Source organism: Muntiacus reevesi, chromosome 1, assembly GCF_963930625.1.
Source record: "Muntiacus reevesi chromosome 1, mMunRee1.1, whole genome shotgun sequence".
NCBI lineage: Eukaryota > Metazoa > Chordata > Mammalia > Artiodactyla > Cervidae > Muntiacus > Muntiacus reevesi.
Genome location: NC_089249.1, coordinates 236244220 through 236262486, shown reverse-complemented (window position 1 = coordinate 236262486; position 18267 = coordinate 236244220). Strand labels below are relative to the sequence as shown.

The 18267-nt window shown below is 47.5% G+C and overlaps 1 protein-coding gene across 2 annotated transcripts in view; it reads left to right on the top strand.

Annotated features, from left to right (window-relative positions):
- Window positions 1-17376, top strand: part of DPYSL3 (dihydropyrimidinase like 3) — a 115976-nt gene extending 98600 nt beyond the window's left edge. For both annotated transcript variants that reach the window (XM_065918854.1, XM_065918855.1), the window contains exons 8-14: window positions 3724-3844; window positions 7677-7833; window positions 8525-8666; window positions 10530-10700; window positions 12174-12353; window positions 15667-15829; window positions 17093-17376. In XM_065918854.1, coding sequence (XP_065774926.1) covers window positions 3724-3844; window positions 7677-7833; window positions 8525-8666; window positions 10530-10700; window positions 12174-12353; window positions 15667-15829; window positions 17093-17181 — 1023 coding nt within the window. In that variant the 3' untranslated portion in view covers window positions 17182-17376. The remainder of the gene's footprint in view (window positions 1-3723; window positions 3845-7676; window positions 7834-8524; window positions 8667-10529; window positions 10701-12173; window positions 12354-15666; window positions 15830-17092) is intronic.
- Window positions 17377-18267: the final 891 nt, after the last annotated feature.

Here is an 18267-nt window from a genome sequence, read left to right as displayed (position 1 = left end):
ATTATATTTAAATAGCGGTAAATATTTAAATCCATTCTTAATCAGTGTGAAGCCCAGAGACGTTTCCACTTCTTCTTTTATTTCATATTCTGAGTCTGGCACAACATCAGCCGTATTGATAGTGGGCTGAATGGGTTTTTCATAGGCATGATGTCTGTTGATTTGTATGTGGTGACAGGGACATCCAGGTATACGTTTCCCACGTGTAAGATGCGTGCTGATTAGTGTCACTGCTTAGGAGCTGACGGGTGAATGAATGGTAACTAGTGGCTGATTGGACAAGTCTGGGCGGTCAGCAGCTTCAGTGGCTGGCACAGGCCCAGACCTGGGAACTGGCTGCCCATATGCCTAGGAGCACATTGGCTTTCAGAGACCAGCCTGGCACCTGGAGGGAGTTCCAGGCCCTCTGTGTCAATGAAGTGAACCCTTTCCTGTTCTATCATTCCAAGCCTGGCATCCTACAACAGGTAGGAGATGGATAAAGAAACTGTGGTACATATATACAATGGAATATTACTCAGTCATAAAAAAGAAGGAATTTGAGTGAGTTCTAGTTAGGTGGATGAATCTAGAGCCTGTCATACAGAGTGAAGTAAGTCAGAAAGAGAAAGACAAATATCATATATGAATCATATATTAATATATGGGTTCTAGAAAAATGGTATTGATGAACCTATTTGCAGGGAAGGAATGGAGATGCAGGTGTAGAGAAAGGATTTGTGGACACGGCAGAGGAAGCAGAGGGTAGGACAAGTGGAAAATGTAGCATCGACATTCGTACACTATCATGTGTAAAATAGATAGCTGGTGAGAAGGTGCTGTTAACACTGGGAGCCCAGCCTGGCCTTCTGTGATGACCTTGAGGGGTGGGATGGGGGAGGAAAAGGAGGGGATATATACATAGGTATGGCTGATTCATGTTGTACAGCAGAAACCCACACAACATTATAAAGCAATTTTATTCCAATTAACAAAATTTTTTAAAGACAGATAGGAGAAGGAACCATAACCAGAAATCACAATATTCCCATTGTTCGTCCCTGTTAGGGTCTTTTTAAAGAAAGAAAATATAGCACACATAGAGAAAAGTATTCCTATCATAAAGGTACAATGGATTTCCCCAAACTGAACACACTTAAAACTACCAGCCAGTTGGAGAAACAGAACATTATCAGCACCCTAGAAACTCCATGTTTTTAATGCTATTTTTGTTGTCGGTTGAAATAATTTGTAATTTTGTGATCAAGGTTTTGGTCAAAGCGTTCCTGAAAAGTCTGTCTCCTGCATACCAAGTCCCTGGTACCTTTCCTGGTCTGAGTACTGGCTATTACTGTTATGTAAAGAACCTGGAGCTCAAGAGAGATGAAACCACTGGCCATCATGCTTGAAGGACTGGAAAACACCCGGTGTGAGCAGGCCAGGATGATCAGTAGCTTGTGCAACTTGTCTTAAATGCTGGTCACTGTGGAGATGTGCTGGCAAGACAGATTCCTACAGCAGCAGCCAGGGGATTTCTGAGCAAAGTCTATTTTTGTTCCTTGGTTTGTTTTTCCAACCCCCCCATCCCACCCTTCCTCCCTGTTCCTGTCTCCTTTTTAGTAAAAAGCCTCTCAGCCATAGATCTCCACAACCCTGGAAGCTCTTGTGGGTGAAGTTGGAGGGTGATGTAACCTTCCAAAGATAGTTGTGTTGTCAAGGTGCTGAAAACCCTGCACTGCTCAGGGTGGTGGGGGTGGGTGGGGGGCAGATGAGATCAAAAAGGCTGGGACCGTGGTCATGGGGGAGCTGGAGTGGTCAGCATAGGCATGAAGAAGGAGGCCTCGACATACGAGGAGCAGCCCCTCTTGAGTTCAAAGCACACCTAGAGAGTATCTTGAGTGATGCTGTTCAGAGAGCTGAAGCCAGAGCTCAGAGATAGCTCCTGCGATGTCTGGGTGCTTCAGGAAGGTGGCCACAGTCACTTGTGCTCCGGGCTCCGGGATCTTGATCTTGCCACGTGGAACAGAGAGCAGCCTGGAGGATGCTAGCTGAACCAGCCAAGTGCTTAGAGTCTGTTTGCTAAGCCGCACCCACCAAGGGCAGTGACTGGTTTGCATTATAAAAACATTATGCGTCTATCTGCAAGCTATTTTGATATTTTTAAAAGTGTTGGGCTGCATGGCTAACCAGAATGTCATATTTGTCCGAAAAGAAACTGTGGCCAATTGAAAGGAAAAATGCCAGCATGTCTGCTTTGGGCTGAATTGGACTGAATTCGGGTTTTCGGTAGTAATGCAGGCTCTCCCCCTTTGGTCAGAAGCTGTCATCAGCCATACAGCCAAATAGCCAGCCTTCAGGGAACACTTGCCTTGTTCCAGGATTGGGCTCGTTGCCTTACAAGGATGAACTATTTTAGTCCTCTCAATAGCCCTGTATGTCAGGTCCTATTATTATCCCCACTTCACAGATGAGGAAACTGAGCCTTTGGGAGGTTGTGTAACATTCCTGAGGTTACCCAGCTTCTAAGTGGCAGACTCAGGACTTGGACCCAACTCATGAGGAGGGGCCAAGCTCTAAGATCCTGCTTTGTTAATAGAACAGGGGAAGAATCATTATTTCTTACTTAACTATAGTCAATTGTGTTGGTTGGCGCGTTCAAAAACATGACTTCTACATTAGGGTGGGCTGGAGGAGATCAGTAATGAAAGAAATCTTGGAGTTGAGAAGCCTGGGGATGATTAGTATAAGAAACGCCTGCAAGAACTGACCCATTGCTGACCATCCAGGAAAGGATTTAATACCTAGTAACCTTCACTGGCGGAGAAGGCAATGGCACCCCACTCCAGTACTCTTGCCTGGAAAATCCCATGGACGGAGGAGCCTGGTAGGCTGCAGTCCATGGGGTCGCTGAGTCAGACCTGACTGAGCGACTTCACTTTGACTTTTCACTTTCATGCCTTGGAGAAGGAAATGGCAACCAACTCCACTGTTCTTGCCTAGAGAATCCCAGGGACGGGGGCGCCTGGTAGGCTGCCGTCTATGGGGTCGCACAGAATTGGACATGACTGAAGTGACTTAGCAGCAGCAGCAGCCTTCACTGGGGGCTTCCCAGGTGGTGCTAGTGGTAAAGAACCTACCTGCCAATGCAGGAGATATAAGAGATGTGGGTTTGATCCCTGGATCAGGAAGATCCCCTGGAGGAGGGCATGGTAACCCATTCCAGTATTCTTGGCTGGAGTGAATTCCTTGGACAGAGGAGCCCGGCGGGCTACAATCCATAGGGTTGCAAAGACTTGGACATGACTGAAGCAACTTAGCATGCACACAGCAGCCTTAACTGGTTATTTATACATACTGCTGTTGGGGTTATGTTTTGCCCAGGGATTCTGGGCAGATTGGGGAGCAAAGGCTTCCATTATGTGCGGCCCTTGTAATAATCACAGGAAGAGGAGAGAGGCCATGATGCAGTGCCCACTCTGGCCAGGCACTGCTCTCACCTAACAATCCCCTGCTTACACACTCTCCTGATCTCCACTTCCCAGGAGAGGGGTGGGGCTCTGAGATGCCCAGTGAAGGAACAGAGTTGGAAGCCACAGATATGAGGTTTGGAGCCAGGGTGTGGCGCTCCAGGGTCCCCAAGGCTTGTAACCTCCGTGCAGCACTGCATTCTCAGTCTGTGGAGGCTGGGCGTGGCGCTTGGAGATGGTCCTGCTCCCCTTGACTCCCAGGGATTGTTTCTTGCAGCTGGAAGCTGAGGCTGTGTTCCGCGCCATCACCATTGCTAGCCAAACCAACTGTCCTCTCTACGTCACGAAGGTCATGAGCAAGAGTGCAGCCGACCTCATCTCGCAAGCCAGGAAAAAAGGTGATTTGGGCTCCAAAGATCTCAGAGCCCCTAAAGAGCCATGTGGCTCCTTCCCCCCAGCTATCCTGTGTCAGCGGTGCCTATTTGGCTCATTGCCTTGCTCTCTGGGAAGCCCTTCATTGTTATTAGCCCATTGAATCCTTTCTGTATCCTGTATGGATGACAGGATCTCAGGGTTTCTTCTACTTGGCAGATGAGTAAACTGAAACTCAGGAAGGGTAAGTGATCTGCCCGAGATGATACAGCTTGAATCTGTTCTTTGGAGAGTTGGTACATCTTTTTTCTCCTGTGATCTTTCACTGTCAGTTCATATTATCTGAACTTTATAAATGGACATATTAGTCAGGATTATATTGAGTGCAGCAGTCAGAATCCCAGCCAAATGGACTTAAACTGAAGGTGAAGCTGAAGGTGTTTTAGGCATGGCTGGATCAAGGGATTTAAACAATACTATTATGGCTCTGTCACTCTTCCTCCTTTCTGGACTCTGCTTTCTTCTCTTTTGGCTTTATCTTCAGCATGAACAGTGATAAGAATTAATGCTAAAAGCTGCTGTTGGCCTCCACAGTTGGTGGGGGCATGATGAAGGAGTGGAGAATATCTTTTCCAACAGCTCAAGCAAAATTCCCCAGGAAGACTGCCATTGCCTTGGCTTCAGACGTGGGTTCATCTCTGAACCAATATCTGCTCCGGAGATGGAGTCATCGGCTGGGGTTGAGGGTAGGGAATGCAGGGGTTCCCACCCCCTGAGCCATGCAGGTCAGCACTGGTTATCTCAGAGCAGGTCTCCATATGATATCCAGCTACGGTATGGCTGTTGTGACCCCAGGCTCTGTGATCAAGACCTGCTGATATCCGCTTCCTTCCTCCATGGCTGTTAACTTAGCTTCCTGTGGTCACCTTGTGCCAAGCTCAAGCTTATCTTCATTTCAAAGCTTGGTTTCTTGCTCTCTGTTGTCCTCAGTGGCACCTCAATGGGCCCACCAGTGAACAGAGTGGGTTGAGACCTAGGGGCCGCAGGGGTTTGTGTTTAGTTGCAAGGGAGGGTTTCCTAGGCCCGGCTATACGATCATGCCTGCCATGTGGGGAGACCCACGATGAGCAACTCATTTCCCAAACTCAGAACTGGTCTGTGAAACTCCACATGTGAGTGTCTGAGGGGGATAAAAATAGTCCCAGCTGACTGACGGCCGAGCGTGTGGCTGCCCGGCCTTCCGGCAGAGGAGACCCTCTTCTTCTGGGAGGGGGAGCTTCCTAATTGCCCTGACAGCCTTTATAGCTGGCCAAGTCTGGGTACCACCTGCCTTTCCCTGCTCACAGGAAGCCTGCTGTTTCTCTTTCGGCTTTTAAGTGTCTCCATATGATACGGCATGGCTGCTCCGCTGGATATGAGTCATCAGGACAGAACCAGGAAAGCAGCCCAGTGTTCCTTACCCAGTCTTCAAGAAGGGAAAAAAAGGAAAAAGGAGAAGGGATCCCTGGTAGTGGGAACTACTGTGCTTCCAATGCAGGAGGAACAAGTTCTATCACTGGTCGGGGAACTAAGATCCCACCTGCCATGGAGCCAAAAAAAGAAAGGAAAAGTTCATGGAGGACACCCCCACACCTCTCCCCCTGGCCACCTACCATCCTCAGCCTCTTGTGCCTTCTGCTGGTGGCTACATCCAGCCTGGGACCCATTCTTGGATGACCCGGGGGCTTCAAAGACAGGGTGTTTCAATTGTATGCTGAGTCTTGTTTTAAATTTCATGTAGAAAAATTCTTCACCCTTAGCCTTTTGGATCATGGCTCTAGCAAGGAGAACTAGTACAGCTTGGTCTCCAAGGTGGAAGGCAGGCATCACTTTAGTGATGAAAGTGGCTGCTGAGATTGAAGCCAATAAACATGTCATGAACTGTCATCCTCAGGGAGAGACAGGAGCATTCAGAGCGAGAAGACATTATGATAAGATTCATTCTTCCCTCTGGACCAGAGGAGTTTAAGCCCCAGGGTGTTTAATCCCCTAGTGCTCTGTAGCATGTCTGCCTGGCTGCTCAGAAACGACATTAGGAATTTCAGTTTAGTGAGGACCAACACTATGCCTTGCCCTGAGAGAACTACTTTAAATGTATTGTTATGTAGAACTCATGAAGGACTCTGAGAAGTTGGCATTTGTTGTCACCATTTTTCCAATAAGGAAATTGAAGCCCATCGTGTCCAGAATCTCCCAGCTGGGAGAGCTAGACTTCAAATCTAGTAGTAAATTACAATCTTTGCTTACTCTCACCCTCCATCTAAAGATAGTCCAAAGGGAGAGGCACCCATGTTTAAGTTTGTATTTCTCTTAATAGTATTTGAGTACTTGCTTTTCATTTCTTCATTTCTTTGTTGCTTTAGTTTGGTAAATATTTTTGGAGAGCCCTTGAAATTCTCATTAGTCCTGTGTGGATCCTTCTCACTACCATCCCAAGGAGCAGGACTGTCCTGTAGGAATCATTGCCATTGCTTTCTTATTTTGCACGTGGCAGACATTGCAAGTCAATCATAAGTGTTCTCTAGGGAGACCACAGCATATTTAGAATTCTTCCCAATACAGGCAACCAAAATCATTTGATTGGAGTTGAACCTAGGAAAAACCTGTAGTCTTGGCCTTAGAGCCTTCTTAGATGTCCATCTTGTGGAGAACCTGAATGTGGAAGGTGGAGGACCAAACTTGAAGAAGCCGAGGGCTGCACCAGCATCTTTAGCCCAAGAATCTGGCACAAAGACACTTGGTACCATCCCACCCTCTATGAGATGGCATTTGCCTTCTGTATCTCCATCCCTTCTTTAAGAAACTCAGCTTAGGTCAGTATGTGTTCCAGTATCCTTCCTCCTGTCTTCTTGGTTTGGGCATTTCAGCCTCTAATTCCAAAAACAGGGTCCTAGAAGCCAGCCTCATCTTTGCTGTGTCCCAGGTTGTTGGGTGTCCTTGAGCAAATTTCTTTGTTGCCATAGGTTAAGGAGTAACAAACATAATGGGAAAAAAGATCATGAGACCTGTCATCCATGGGGATGGGTGTTACTTTGTGGAGCCAAAGCGTGTCCATGCAGAAGCAGAATCTAGCAGTTCCCAATGACGTGGGCACATATGGGGCTTTGGACTCTACAGTGGAAAGGAGTACGAGGCGTTAAGAAATCACTTTTCCTTAGCATCTCCCAAGTGCCAGACACTCTGTGTATGCCAAACCCTTCATTTTCACAAGGTTGGGAAGTAGACATTGTCTTATATCATCAATTCCAGGACCGATTTATTCCACATTTTCACGTTTCTGAAATGAGGATGAATCTTAACAGTTAATGTATATACTTTTTCATTTGCTTCAAATTTTAAATTTACCTCAAAATTTGAGAATAAATGCTGCATCTTACGAGGCTTCCCAGGTGGCTCAGTGGTAAAGAATCTGCCTGCCAATGCAGGAGACATGGCAATGTTTGATCCCTGAATCAGAAAGATTTCCCTGGAGAAGGAAATGGCAATCCACTCATTTTCTTGCCTGGAAAATCCCACTGACAGAGGAGCCTGGTGGGCTACAGTTCATGGGGACTCAGAGAGCTGGACATGACTGAGCCACTGAGCATGAATGCATGCTGCATCTTGCAACTAGTGGCTTCTACCAAATACAAAATTGTTCCCATTTAGAAGATAGAAAAATAAAGGCTTAGAAAAGCTGGGAATGTCCACTTGAATCCTACCTGCTTGATTCAGAGCCACATCCTTGAGAAGGCTGAGTAGGGGCCATGATTATCTAAGCCTGTCCCAGGGCAACACATACATTATGCAAACCTATTGCCTCTCGCCCACCCCTTCCAGGAAACGTGGTCTTTGGTGAGCCCATCACTGCCAGCCTGGGCACGGATGGGACCCATTACTGGAGCAAGAACTGGGCCAAGGCAGCTGCATTTGTGACATCTCCACCTCTGAGTCCTGACCCGACCACTCCAGACTACATCAACTCCTTGCTGGCCAGGTTGGTGCAGAATGACAAGCAGTGGGTGTTGCCTGGAGACGTCTTGGGGCCAGTGGAATGAGGACCAGGGCCGCCCCATCCATCAGCTAGACTAGAGTCTCCTGTGAGAAAAGCACATCGGGAATTCCCCTGCAGTGCTAAGCATAGACAGTGGGCTCTCTGCCATTGTATTTTAAAAGATATTCCAGTAATCATTTTAGTAATGGTAATAGCAGTTAATACATATTGTATGCCAAGCACTAGGGTGAGATTACACATGTGATCTCATTGTTCCTTACAACAAACATCACCCTGAGTGAGGAGCTATCATCACTATTTTACAGATTGAGCAATTGAAGGTCCAGGAGACAAAAAATCACTTCCCTAGTTTTAACGCTGGTCATGAGCACTGAACCAAAATTATAGGGAGACTCATTTGCTGCTGCCCTCTATGGATACGTCCCATCACTCGTCTGGGTCCCTTTTATACTACTACATAAGAAGTGATCTAATCCACTCCCCTGATTTTCCAGATGGGGTAACTGAGTCCCGGGGAGGGGAAGAAATCACCCAAGTTCACAGTTGGCAAGAGGGAGGGGAAAGATTCCAAACTCAATGCATAGCACTCCACAGCCTTACCCTAGACTCTTGCTTCTGGGCCCCTGGGGTGCCTCCAATCTCCTTGTTCACATGGAACTTTTTCCTCGGCCAGTGGAGACCTGCAGCTCTCTGGGAGTGCCCACTGCACCTTCAGCACTGCCCAGAAAGCCATCGGGAAGGACAACTTCACAGCCATTCCCGAGGGCACCAACGGTGTGGAGGAGCGCATGTCTGTCATCTGGGACAAGGCTGTGGTAAGGATGGAGGTCACAGGAGGGCAGCTGAGGCCAGATCAGAGTGTCCTGTTCCTTGCTCCTCTTCACGCCTGGGGGCGCTGGGTGTGCAGATGAGGCCTCATACCTGCCCAGGTATCTCTGGAACCAGGTGGTTTGTGAATGTCCCTTCTAGAGTGATGAATCCTGAGGGCTGGGTTCTGAGAAGGCCTCCTAGATTGTGAAGGACTATGAATCAGGTGGTGCTGGTGGTAAAGAATCTGCCTGTCAATGCAGGAGACTTAAGAGATGCGGGTTCGATCCCTGGGTTGGGAAGATCCCCTGGAGAACAGCATGGCAACCCACTCCAGTATTCTCACCTGGAGAATCCCATGGACAGAAGAGCCTGGCGAGCTACAGTCCATAGGGTCACAAAGAGTCAGAGATGACTGAAGCAACTTAGCATGCATGCACATGAACCAGAAACACATCCTTTATCTGATGGTACGAATAAAGGATTGGCTATAATCCTCTGACATGATAGGCGAGGGGTCTATGACCAAGACTCAAGTCATCTGCTCACCAAGGATGCCCTGCACTGGGCTGTGTAGTCATCCAGACTGTACAGGTAATTGTCAGAGGCTTCTGGCAAAGTGGTGTGGTTTTACTTTCCTTGTTAACATCACAGAAACTGACAAAAAACAGCCAGGCAAATGAGTCACTTCCTAAGATTTGACTAACCTTTATAAAACTCATTATTAAGTTGATCACTTCCCTCTGTTTTATTTTAAAAATCCTAGACACTCATTTCAGAGCCAAATAAAATACACATCTACACCATGTAGTCCAAGTTTCCTTTTTTTTTTCCCCTCTTGGTTCCCAGGAAGGTCAAAACTAGATTTTAAACTAAATTCTTCTTTCCTTACCCAAGCTTTCTGTTTTGAAAGGGGGGAAATTATAAATATTTTTGTCTCTTCTCATAAAAACTTAGTTTTTTTTCTTTTTTTCTTACATTGTTATGTATTTATGAGTGTATGTGTATATATATTTATTTTGGCAGTATCTGGAACTGCTAAAAGGTAATACATATCTTAAAATTACTCACATGATACCTGCTGAATAAAGAACACTTGGAAACCACAGAAAAGTTCACACATAAAAAAAAAAAAAATCACTCAGAATTCCACAACCCAGGGATAACCATTGTTTTCATTTGGGCAAGGTTCTTTCATATTTATTGAGTGCCTATGTAAATGGAAATATCTAAAATATGGGCTCACAGTTATATTTGCTTTTACTTTGAAATCTCTATAATCCCTTTTGGAGTTAGAAGGGATAAATAAGTAAGTAAATGTATGTACATATCTGGAAAAAACATGCATACTTCCAGAGCAGTAAATTCCATCCTAAGCCACACAGCCATGCATTTCTCCATTTTGTCTGGGTGATCGTGACAGTCCAGAGCTACAGCTGATTCTGCAGCTCACTGGGTGGACTTCTGTGCTCACCACTTCTGAAGCCCCTCTTTGTATTTCTGGGCCTAAGCTCACCCAGTGAGCTACAGAACCATTGGAAGGACTGATGTTGAAGCTGAAACTCCAATACTTTGGCCACCTGATGCGAAGAGCTGACTCATTTGAGAAGACCCCGATGCTGGGAAAGATTGAGGGCAGGAGGAGAAGGGGGCGACAGAGGATGAGATGGTTGGATGGCATCACTGACTCAATGGACATGAGTTTGAGTAGATTCTGGGAGTTGGTGATCAGGGATGCCTGGCTTGCTGCAGTCCTTGGGGTCGCAAAGAGTCAGACACAACTGAGTGACTAAACTGAACTGAACTGTGGTCACCCTGCTCTGAACTCAGAAGCCCTGGAGGGACCATTTTGTGTGTGTGTATTTTTACAGGCCACGGGGAAAATGGATGAAAACCAGTTTGTGGCCGTGACAAGCACAAATGCTGCCAAGATTTTCAATCTGTATCCTCGCAAGGGAAGAATATCCGTGGGCTCTGACAGCGACCTGGTGATCTGGGATCCAGATGCTGTCAAGATCGTCTCTGCCAAGAACCACCAGTCGGTACGCCTGAGCGGATGGGCGTGGAGCAGAGGTGGGAACATGGGTGGGGAACAGGGACAGGAGAGATGTGAGTTTGTGGTGAGCCAGGGTAGTTGGGCGAGGATGTGTTGCAATAACCAATCATCCTGGATTCCCAGGGATATAAAACCTCAGCAATTTATTTCTCACTCCTGCTTTGCAAAATGGGTGGGCAGAGAAGAGGGGCTCTGCCCATCACAGTCACTCAGGGCAGGGGCCTATATAGGCACTCTCTCTACCTTCGCTACATGACTACTGAACCAGGGGACCAGGATGGGGCCCTGAAATCTTTCCCAGGACGTCACTTCCTCTCCCCTGGCACTGGCCAAAGCCAGGCCTGTGGGCATACCTCACTCAGGAGGGCCAGCAGTGCAGTGGTACCTGGTGCCCAGAAGGAGAAAGAACAGGAAAAAAATTAGTCAATAGCTCTGATAACTTCCTCATGAGGAATTTCACGTGAAAGATAATAGTTAAAGCCTAGTACCCTTGTGGCTCAGTGGATAAGAATCCTCTTGCAATGCAGAAGATGTGGATTTGATCCCTGGGTCGGAAAGATTCCCCTGGAGAAGGAAATGGCAACCCACTCCAGTATCTTGCCTGGAGAATCCCATGGACAGAGGAGCCTGGAGAGCTACAGTCCGTGGGGTCGCAAGAGACAGACGTGACATAGCACCACCACCATCTGACAGAATGGTGCATAAAAATATTTGTTAGGAAAAAAAGTATTTGTTAGGAAAATGTATTTTCAAGCACTTATGTTTCAGGCACTGTGTTTTTAATTTGTTGAGTTTTTGTAACACTCTTGTCCAGGTGGCACTCGTTATTATCCCCACTTTATAGATAAGGAAGGAGAGATGCAGAGAGATTAAATAATGCTGCAAGTAAATGTGAAGCTAGGATTCAAACCCAGATAACTTGACTCCAAACCGAGATTCTAAAAAAAATAAAAATAAAAAAATAAACCAAGATCCTTAACCACTTTGCAACAGTGCCTTGCACTTACTGAATAAATGAGGAAGGTAGGGGAAAAGCCCATTTTGGGTGGTAGTGGCCTTTGCTTAAACATTGTGTCAAATCACATTGAATTTTGAGCTAGTGGGGACATAAAGGTTATATAACCCATCCACCCAGTACAAGACAGCATATATACCATCGCTGTCAGTTACTCACTTTCTCTTGAACCCTGCCAGTGACAAAAATTTACTTCCATGTGAGGACCTTACAAAAGATGGGATGCTTCTCTTCACCAGGAAGCCCACTCTTAGCAAGCATCTGTCTCCCGAGGTCTCTGCCCACTGAAAGGTTGCAGACGGTTTGTAAGCTGTTCCCAGCTTACCTGTTGAATCAGTTCCTGGGGATGCTGAAGGCGGGATCCCAAGGCCAGGAGAACTGTGTTTCTCTTTCTCTCCGCACTATACCCACAACCAAGGCTTTGCCCCTCGCCCCTGTCTCTAGGCTGCAGAGTACAACATCTTCGAAGGCATGGAGCTGCGCGGGGCTCCTCTGGTGGTCATCTGCCAGGGCAAGATCATGCTGGAAGATGGCAACCTGCACGTGACCCAGGGGGCTGGCCGCTTCATCCCCTGCAGCCCCTTCTCGGACTACGTCTACAAGCGCATTAAAGCGCGGAGGAAGGTAAGAAGCAGTTGGAGCCCAGAGGTGGGGGGAGAGGGCTCTGTGACCCACTCAGCACAGGTGTAGGAACCGCTAGATGGGGAGGGGTCTGTGTGCTCTAGATCCTCCCAGAGATTCACAGCAAGGGTTTCTTTCTCAAAGGACAATTGCACAGATTTAATGGACAGTAATCCATTTTATAAAAGGGGGATTCGAAAACGTTCTTAGCTAAAGGAAGCTTTTTTCCAACGATTTCTCATCTTTAGAGTGCTTTTTCTCAAAGTAGTATTGAAATGTTTTAATAATTCAAAATAATTCTGCATATATTTTTAAGAAATAATTTACTCTTTAAGGCTTGCAGCAAGAACCAGCAGACCACGCCCACCCCTCCTTGTCCCATCTTGTGTCTACCTGGTGTCGAACCATCCATCGGGGCAAATGTTTATAACTCTTAGCAAGTTCTGTGGTTCAAATAAAATCTTACTTATGCCCCTGATTTCACAAATAGGTAGGTAGATGCACACACACTCACGTGTACATGTTTATGTATATGTCTACCTACCCGCCTACCTCCCTACACATTACAGACAGAGTAGCTCTGGTTGATGCCTGAGGGGTGAGCATCCCTTGGGTGGATAGGTTCCCTCTCCTATCCCCGCACCATCCTCCAGGTCACCTTCCTGTAGGGAAGCCTTAGGGCTCCTCAAAGCAGGGTTTGACCAGCTCGGGGATTGTGGAATTTGAGCCCTAGTCCTGACGACCTTGCCTTGTAAAAGGGATAAAGTCATCTGTGCACACGGGGCTGGCGGGGGAGGAGGAGGCAGGGGGCACACTCTGTAAATCAGTGTGGGCCAGGCTGGAGCCGTACTCACTTCAGTGCCTGGACCCACGCAGGGGTCTTCAGTCTACCTGCAGAGCACATGGCCTGGGAAGCAGGCTCCGAGAGGGAGGTTGGGTATCGCTTTCAGGTTCACGCTTCCTGACAGCGTGAACAAAGCAGGACAGGACGGAGGCTGCCGGAATGCAGTCATAGCCAAGGCCTCAGCTCGACCGGTCTGTGAAAGCGGTCTGGGCCTTATAATCATTCCCTTTGCTCCCTCACCTGCCACACTGGTGCCAGGCAGAGGGCGAGGCTTTGGGCCAAGTGGCTGTCTTCATCTGAGGGCAGTTTTTGGGTGCGAGTCCAGTGAAGCCTTCCTGTTGTCAGCACTGGGGACAGAAAATAAGGCCCTTCATGATATCATTAGAGAGAAGCTCTCAGAAACTCAGTATGCCCGTGTCCCACCCGAATCCTAAACGCCAGTGAGTACAGTAAGTGAGGGATTACTGTACCTGAATTACTTACCTGAATCCTTACATCTAGCCTCGTGTGGACGTTTGCAGCATCATGGGCCTCCCCATCTCATGAGGCAGCTGGCCAGCCTTGTCTGTGAGAACCAATTTCTTTTTTTTCCTGCTTTTTTTTTTCCACATGTAATGTTTTATTGGAAAGTAAACTGATAATCCAGCCAGTTATAAAAGCAAAAGCAGAGGATTCTAGAATTATGATGGAGATATAAGCCTATATTGAAATAAATTTTTCAGAATTCTGAGAAGCTAGTTACTTTTGTGCAGATAGCCCCAGCATGATCTTAGTTGTCCAGTTATTGAGCTCAGATTTGGGGAATTCCTTCTAATTTCAGACACAGAGTTACTGAGGCAGTCATTGAGTAGAAAGAAGCCAGAGAGAATCCACTTTGTCCAGAGCCCCACGGGTGGCGGCAGCCTTATCCGTAGCCTCCATAGGAGCCTGCTGGGCTCAAGTCTGCCTCCCTGAAGCCAACACACAGCACAGTTCTGCCCCAGGCACCTGCACAGAATGAGCTGAACCCACCTCTGAGCATCTCTCTGTTCCCAAAGTCATCTGCCCTTCATTCTAAATATCCCTGCCACCTTCCACTGTTCATTCATGACAGTGCTCTAAGGCCCTTTCCCATCCTTCTCTCTTTATGGGTGATAGTTTTGAAGGTAGGTAGCCTGGAGTAGAAGTTCACACTCCAGTTCTGGTCTAACAGAAAAGAGAAGGACACTCAAACGTTCTATATATCAGCTTTGTATTTCCATGAATGTGACTTTGCCTCTGGACCCCAAGAAATGTTGATGAAATACAGTTACTGGTTGAGGTTTTGAAGGAGTCCAGATGTAGTCATCCTCTTACCTGAATCCTGAGCATCTGCAGGTTTGATGAGCTCCGCCTCTGCACCTGCACCTGCCTCACCGACAGAGGAGAGGGACGGCTTTGCGGCTGACTTCCTTGGAGTCTTACAGTGGGCCGTCCTGCGCTGGTGGCCTGTCCTCGTTGCCTCACCTCTGGCCAATGATAAGAAATAGGTGAAGGTTGCCTGCCAGTTGTTATGCTGCCTTGGGTGGTCTTGCAGTGTTTGCATAATAGACGGTGAACGCCTTTGGGGGAGGCACTCTGTTCCATGTGAAACCATGAGCCCGGGTCACACCATGCCTGGCACAGAGCCTGCAGCTGGGTGATGCTGCTGGCAGGCTCCACGTCCCCGGGCAAGTGCACAGCCCCAGCCAGAGGCCAGTGGGTCAGACCCCCTGAGTGAGGACGCTCATCTGGAGCTGCCGGTTCTGATCTGTGCTGAGGAGCATGACGATGAAGCTCCCACGGGGACACATCCCTGCCAGCACTCAGGACCGCATCTCAAACTGCTGCCCTTCCCACCGGCTCTGCTCCGCCCTTCTGTTCAGTGACGTTCGCACATTCGGTTTCCTCTGCTGAGAACTCTGCCATCCGGGTCGCCGCTCTGCGTCCCACACGAGCCCCTCTGAACCTTCAGCTAGAAGCTCATCTATTCAGAAAGGCCTTCACCCGCCACCTCCATGGTCCCTCTGTCACAACACCCACTTTTTTTATACTGCTTCTCTTTTCCTTAAAATAACCTTTTAATTTTTCCCCAGTTTCATTGAGATATCTTTGACATGCAACACAAACATAAGTTTGAGGTGTGCAGCATAATGATTTGACTTACATGGAATGATTCCCACAATAAGTTTAGTGAACACCATCATCTCATATAGATAAAAGGAATAGAGAAAACATTTTCCTTGTGATGAGAACTCTTAGGATTTACATTCGTAATGACTTTGATTTTTAATGGACAGCACTGTTAAATAAAATACCTTTATCATGTTGCACACTGCATCCCTAGTGTTGAAAAGTAACATGATTATTTTCTAGTTCTCACCACACGCACTTGGCTCACCGCCTCATCTGTGCTGCCTGGAGCAGACCCTTCGCTGTTGAGGGACTAAAGGGGGCCTTCTGTCTCTGCTGCAGATGGCGGACCTGCACGCCGTGCCCAGGGGCATGTACGACGGGCCGGTGTTCGACCTGACCACCACGCCCAAGGCGGGCACCCCCGCCGGCTCCACCCGGGGCTCTCCCACGCGGCCCAACCCGCCGGTGAGGAACCTGCATCAGTCCGGATTTAGCCTGTCAGGTGAGTTGGACAAGTTGGTGGTTTGCTGAGCCAAAGAGAAGTCCTGGTGGGAAAGGAAGACAAGGTTCAGCCAGATAGAACATCAGGATTAAAAGATAACCAGTTCTGCTTAGAGACCACACCTGCTGGGGGCGGGGCGAGGGCGGAGCGGGACGGGATGGTTTCCTTATGGGTATGATTTTCTGCCTTAGACTGGGTAAGCTCCGCAGTATATTTTGTTTACATTGCCCAGGTTAATAGATCATTTATATGCTCAAATTCCGATAGCTTTTTCCAGCCTAGGATTTTATTTATCTTCTCCCCTTCCTTGTCATAATAATAATGCTAGCAACAGCTGCCACTAATTGAACATTTACCATGGCTTAGCTATATCATAAATCTTTAAGAACTCCCTGATATTCTTAGAAAATGTGTTCAACTGCTCCATAACCAGTAGTGTAGAAGACCAGTAAGTGTAGATTTGCATCTCTCTGATGAAAACTTTCAAGTGAAGGAAGTGAGATAATAAGAAAAAGACACATGTCTTAGAGGGACAGTGACTGTGGGGGAAGAAGTGGGGGAAATGGGAAGACAGGGAGAAGATACAAGGGGGCCAGAGGGGAGGAAGACAGAGGCAGAGTCCTAAAACTTGGGGTGACAGTATCAGAGATCACATATGCTAGTTGCCTGAAATTTTTCAGTGTGTTTGCCATTTTTCATTGCTCCCTGACTTCTGTCATGCCTAAGCTTTTTTATTTTTTTTTTTTGGCTCCTTTCTGAAAAGGAGTGTGTATCAGTGTCTCATGTCAGCTGTATCCCCAGGTCAGACCATCACCACTCCAGGTTGTGGTGAGACCCTCACGGGCAAGTTGCCTGACCTCTCTCAGCCTCAGTCAACTCCTCTGTAAAATGGGATAATAACAGTACCTCCCTCCAGGATCGTGATGAGGACTGAATGAGATGCTCTGAGAAGCACTTCAGAGTTGCTTATCACAGTGCACATGAGCAGCTGTTTTTCATATCACTCCCGTTGTTCTTTTTACTGTTATTGTTATGATGCAGAGAGTCCGATGAAATCCAGTAAGAATCTGGCTTCTCCTGCAAAGGGTTATTTTCAGGAGAGTGGGTATGGAAAGTCTGGACTACCTGACAGACTGAAATGAAAGTTTCTTGGGAGATGAGGAGGGCATTTAACATCTTACGCTCTTCAAATTAATCAATTTTCTCTCTTGTCCACACCCCCACCTCCCTTTTTATTCCCTGGGAACTTATTGTCCCCTGCAGGCACCCAAGTGGATGAGGGGGTCCGCTCGGCCAGCAAGCGCATCGTAGCGCCCCCTGGAGGGCGTTCTAACATCACATCCCTGAGTTAAGCGACCCCTCCCCCAAAGAGAGGGGCAGAAGCAAGAAGAGATTCTTTTGAAGCCAAAATGGTACACCAATATTTAAGAAGGAAAGCGAATCCAAACAGTTTCGATCTAAAGAATCAATAAGCCTCAAGCCTTATGTTTCTCCAATGTTAACGCTCGCTTGCCTAGCTTTACGAATATTGCTTTGATTTCTGTTGATGCATAGCCTGGATTTGTTTGACGCCCCTGCCCCATTTACATGCATGCAATCAGGCCACTAAGGCAAAGCGTCTGCTATATAGTGTTGAGAGCGTGTGTAGTGCTGCATCTTACGACAAGGGACACGAGCGGGGATGGCAGGAAAATGAACAAAAGGGACGCCGGTTATTTGGGGTGAGTGGGTGGTGGGAACCCAGAGCAAGGCGGAGGGCTCAGAGGGGCTGGGTGGGGTGTGGACGGGGGAGGCGGGTGGGTGAGCATAGCAGGTCTTGTGTATTGTGTTGAGGAAGTATGTTAATTTCCACGAAAGATGCCTGCTCGGGGCAGCTGGTACTCCACCATCGGCCCTTGGGGTCCGCAGACAAGGAAGGCGATCTTCGGGTTCGGGACTCTGCCATGTCCTCTCCTAGTAGATTTTATCCCTTGGAACATTTTATTAAAACACCAGAACCCAACCATTGCTTCCACCTTTTTGGTCGTGCCAGTGTTTGATCGGCCTCTTTCTCAGTGTTGCTTTCAAATTCTTCTCTTTCCTGGGCTGGGAACTAAGAGGAGGGAGAAGCAAATGACCTTTCTCTTCCTCTTGCCCTCCCTGCCTCTTTGGTGCTCTTAAAAGGCAGCAGCTGGGAGCACAGCTCCGGCCCTGGGGGGAGGGCGGCCACACTTAAGTAACACCGCCCTCTAAACACCTGGTGATGACCTCTCAAACTCATTGCAAATGGAGACAAGCAGGTGGATTCTCAAGTTAGGACTGGAGCTGAGATGGACTTCTGTTGCCAGGGGTATGTGATTCTCTTGCTCTCCTAAGATCCAGGCACATCTTCTATTGAATATGATTTTTTTGGGTTATTGTTGGAAATTTGTTTTCTTAGGTGTTCCCTAACTTTTATT